The 3467-nt window shown below is 58.6% G+C and overlaps 2 protein-coding genes across 2 annotated transcripts in view; one reads left to right on the top strand and one right to left on the bottom strand.

Moving 5' to 3' along the window:
• Positions 1-1456, top strand: part of SPRG_21869 (hypothetical protein) — a gene marked incomplete at both ends in the record, with an annotated part of 1837 nt that extends 381 nt beyond the window's left edge. The window contains 2 exons of the mRNA XM_012356455.1: positions 31-366; positions 413-1456. Of these exons, the coding sequence (XP_012211845.1) occupies positions 31-366; positions 413-1456 (1380 nt within the window). The remainder of the gene's footprint in view (positions 1-30; positions 367-412) is intronic.
• A 399-nt stretch (positions 1457-1855) lies between these two features.
• SPRG_17116 (hypothetical protein) lies at positions 1856-2631 on the bottom strand (the record flags this gene model as incomplete). Its single annotated transcript, XM_012356454.1, has 3 exons — positions 1856-1969; positions 2030-2272; positions 2299-2631. Coding segments are annotated over 3 exons (690 nt in total), but the record flags the coding sequence as incomplete, so codon positions are not given.
• Positions 2632-3467: the final 836 nt, after the last annotated feature.

The following is a 3467-nucleotide window of genomic DNA, read 5'->3' as shown; positions in this document are numbered from 1 at the left end:
AGCTTCCGCGGCCACGCCCATCACATCCAGTACGACCCGAACAACACCGGGATCCCGGCCGTGACCGAGCACAACTACACCGAAGCAGTCCTCGACCACTTTGCGCCTGTCGCGGCGCGCAAGCACTGGAACCAGCGCTACTTTGTCAACGACGAGTTCTGGGCCGGTGAGGGCTACCCGGTCTTTCTGTACATTGGCGGCGAGGGCCCGCTCTCGGCGTCGGCGCTCTCGAGCCGCAACTACATCCACACGCTCGCCAAGTCGCACCGCGCGCTCATGGTGGCCGTCGAGCACCGCTTCTACGGCAAATCGTATCCGACGCCCGACATGAGTACGGCGAACCTGCAGTATCTCTCGAGCCAGCAGGTACTTCCTTAGCTTTTGTCTTCGCACTCGCAAGCTAACCTCTCAGGCGCTCTTCGACCTCGCTCGCATCCACAACTACCTCACGGGCGTCTACGGCCTCGGCCAAAGCAAGTGGGTCGCATTTGGCGGCAGCTACCCCGGTGCGCTTGCAGCGTGGTTCAAGCTCAAGTACCCGTCGCTCGTCGCCGGCAGCGTCGCGAGCTCGGCGCCGCTTTTGGCCAAAGAGAACTTTCCCGAGTACATGGAAGTTGTCGGGAACGGTCTGCGGTACTTTGGCGGCGGCGAGTGCTACCGCGCGGTCGAGCAGGCCATGGTGGCCCTGCATGGCCTTCTCGACGGCGGCCGCGAAGGTCGGCAAAAGCTCAACGAGCTCTTCCACCCGTGCACGCCCATGAAGAACGAGTTTGATGACTCGGTCTTCGAGACGTCCATCATGTCACTCTTCCAGAGCGTGTCCCAGTACAACGCCATTTACGCAGGCCCGACGCTCACGGACGTGTGCAACATCTTCGCGAAGAGCAACGACTCGCTCGCGCAGCTCGCCGCGTTCGTCCAGACGGCGTCGAAAAAGCCGTGTTTGGACTCGAACTTTGAAGGCACGGCCAACGGCACGATCGAGGTGCTCAGCGAGACGGCATTCGACGGCACGAGCTCGAGCCGCCAATGGTTTTACCAGACGTGCAAAGAGTTTGGGTACTTTCAGACAGCCGAGTCGAACCAGTCGCCGTTCTGGCCGCTCAAAACGCAGACGCTCCAGAACGTCGGCCTCGAAGTGTGCAAGCGCGTCTTCCAGATTCACGCGCACCCGGACACGCTTGGCACCAACATTGGCTACGGGTCGCTCAACATCACGGTTGACCACGTCGTCTTTCCCAGCGGCACCATCGACCCGTGGCAAGTGCTCGCCGTCCAAAACACGACGCGCATGAACACCAAGACGGCGCGCCCGATCTTCATCGAAGGCACGGCCCACTGCGCCGACATGTATGCGCCCAACGCGACCACCGACTCGGGCCACATGCGCTGGGCACGCCGCGAGATCGCCGCCGCCGTCGCTTCGTTTGTGAGCACCCCGATCGCTGCCGAGTAGTTTGAAGCAGTGAACCAAACAAGTCGCGAATGCTGTTGGAAATCGTACAGCGGCTACGGATCTAGACCAACGGAACGACACACTATGCACAGATATTACCCATGGTCCAGCCTCCTTGACGAGCAATATCACTTTCATATTTGCATTCTACTATACCTCCAACCTCATTTCCGGTAGGCACGAGTTTCCGGTATACTAGTATGCCGTGTTCATTTTGCTTCCTTCTTGTGTTCCTTGCAGCAAGGGTACATAAATTCAAGGGCGAGGGGGTAAATGAATTTATGTACCCTTGCTTGTAGGGACGGCGAGTTGCCCTGCTTTTTCCAGAAGTGAGTTCCCTAATGACTCGTGGACGCAATGAGTGAGTCAACTCGGTGACTCGCAGTAAACTAATACACACTAATCACTAGAAATCGTGTGCTTCTTCGACGCCGTGCCGACTGTGGCCGCCGACGGCAGCGTTTCAGCGACGATAAGGCCGGCTTCTGTCTCGTTGTTGTTGAAGTGGGTCTTCTATTACAATAGATAAAACTATGCTAAATAAAATTGTCGGACTTTCTTCGTTGTGTATACTCGGTCGGCTTCGGTCTTGTTGTTGTCGATGATGTCATCAAGGTCAAAAAAGTCGATGAGTGTCGTGGCAGCCTCTGAGATCGTCGCCTCGAGCGCCTTGACGAGCTCGCGTTCGGCAGACACAGTTGGAATGAACACCTTGTTGAACGCAAGGACGAGACGCATCTCAAACTTGGTGTTGACGAGGTTCTGGCGCAACGGCGAGTCGATCAGCTTGCAAAGCGAGAAGACACGCTCGTGGAGCTAACGTCTCGATGGTGTCGTGGTACCTTGAGAGCGCGCATGAACTGCGCCTTTATGCGCATGCCCGACCGCATCCGGTCATAGTCGGTAACGAAATTCTTGATGCGGATTCGATCCCGAGCCGCAATCTCCCACAGCGGGCCTTCGATCACGTCGGCTTCGGTGATACCGTACTGGTTGCCGCCCCGGCGCTTGGCCCGCGGCGACGCATTCGCACCATTGGTACTGTACGCAGGAAAGACACCGTCGGCCAAATCGTGGTGCAGCAGCTTGTAGTTGACGTCGAGGCCGGCGCTGTAGACCTTGCCGAGCACGCGGAGCTCACTCGGGTCGACGTCGCCGAGGATGCCAAAGAGGTCCTGCGTTAAACGCGCCTGCGTCACAAACCGCGGCAGCCAGGCATACACGACACACGACGTCGGTAACGGCGCCAGAGGAGCCTTTTTTCGGGCCGCTTTTGAGGTACACCTCTTGACGCCTCGAGCGCACCTTCTTATGGGACTTGCAGGCTTGACTCGCCGGTCGTTGTCGCGGCCGTGGGCTCGTCGCGATCGAGTATCTGGACCAAGGCAACCTCGTCACGTTCCTCGGAGGTATTGGGCACCCGCTCTCGCTGCTGTGGCAGGCGTCGCGTATTTGCACGCGCAGAACGTCTCGCACCGGCGCCTGCGAAGCGCGTGCTCCTCACAGCAGCATGGACGTCAAGCTCTGCAGTCTCTTTGACACGAGCGCCGCGTCACCGATCAATATGGGCCTCGACATGTGCGCACTCGGCACCATCGTCTTGGAGCTGGCGGCCTTTGCTTTGCGGTAGGCCCACCCAAAAATTGCGAGCTGCCTCAACTACGCAGAGACCGACTGGTTTCACGCGCTGGCGGATCAGTGCACGGAAGATTCGCCCATGGCTCGACCGATGGCTAGTGACGTCCTCGTCATCCTGGTACCAAGCTCTTGTACGGTAATCTTCACGACCGCGTCTCCATGAGAGTGACCAAGGACATGCCAATCAACCCCGTCGAGACTGGTAACCTCGTTTTTTACATCTATCCTCTAACTTTCCATGCTCACGTTCCAAATACGCACCGTGCCATCCCAGGACGACGACACGAGGTTGGGGCCGACACTGTCGCGCACGCCGAGGCCCGTGATGCCCGAGGCGTGGCCTTCGAGCACTTGGCTGCACGCGCCCGTGTGT

Source organism: Saprolegnia parasitica (genome assembly GCF_000151545.1).
Source record: "Saprolegnia parasitica CBS 223.65 unplaced genomic scaffold supercont2.472, whole genome shotgun sequence".
NCBI lineage: Eukaryota > Oomycota > Saprolegniomycetes > Saprolegniales > Saprolegniaceae > Saprolegnia > Saprolegnia parasitica.
This window is presented reverse-complemented; position numbering and strand designations above follow the sequence as displayed.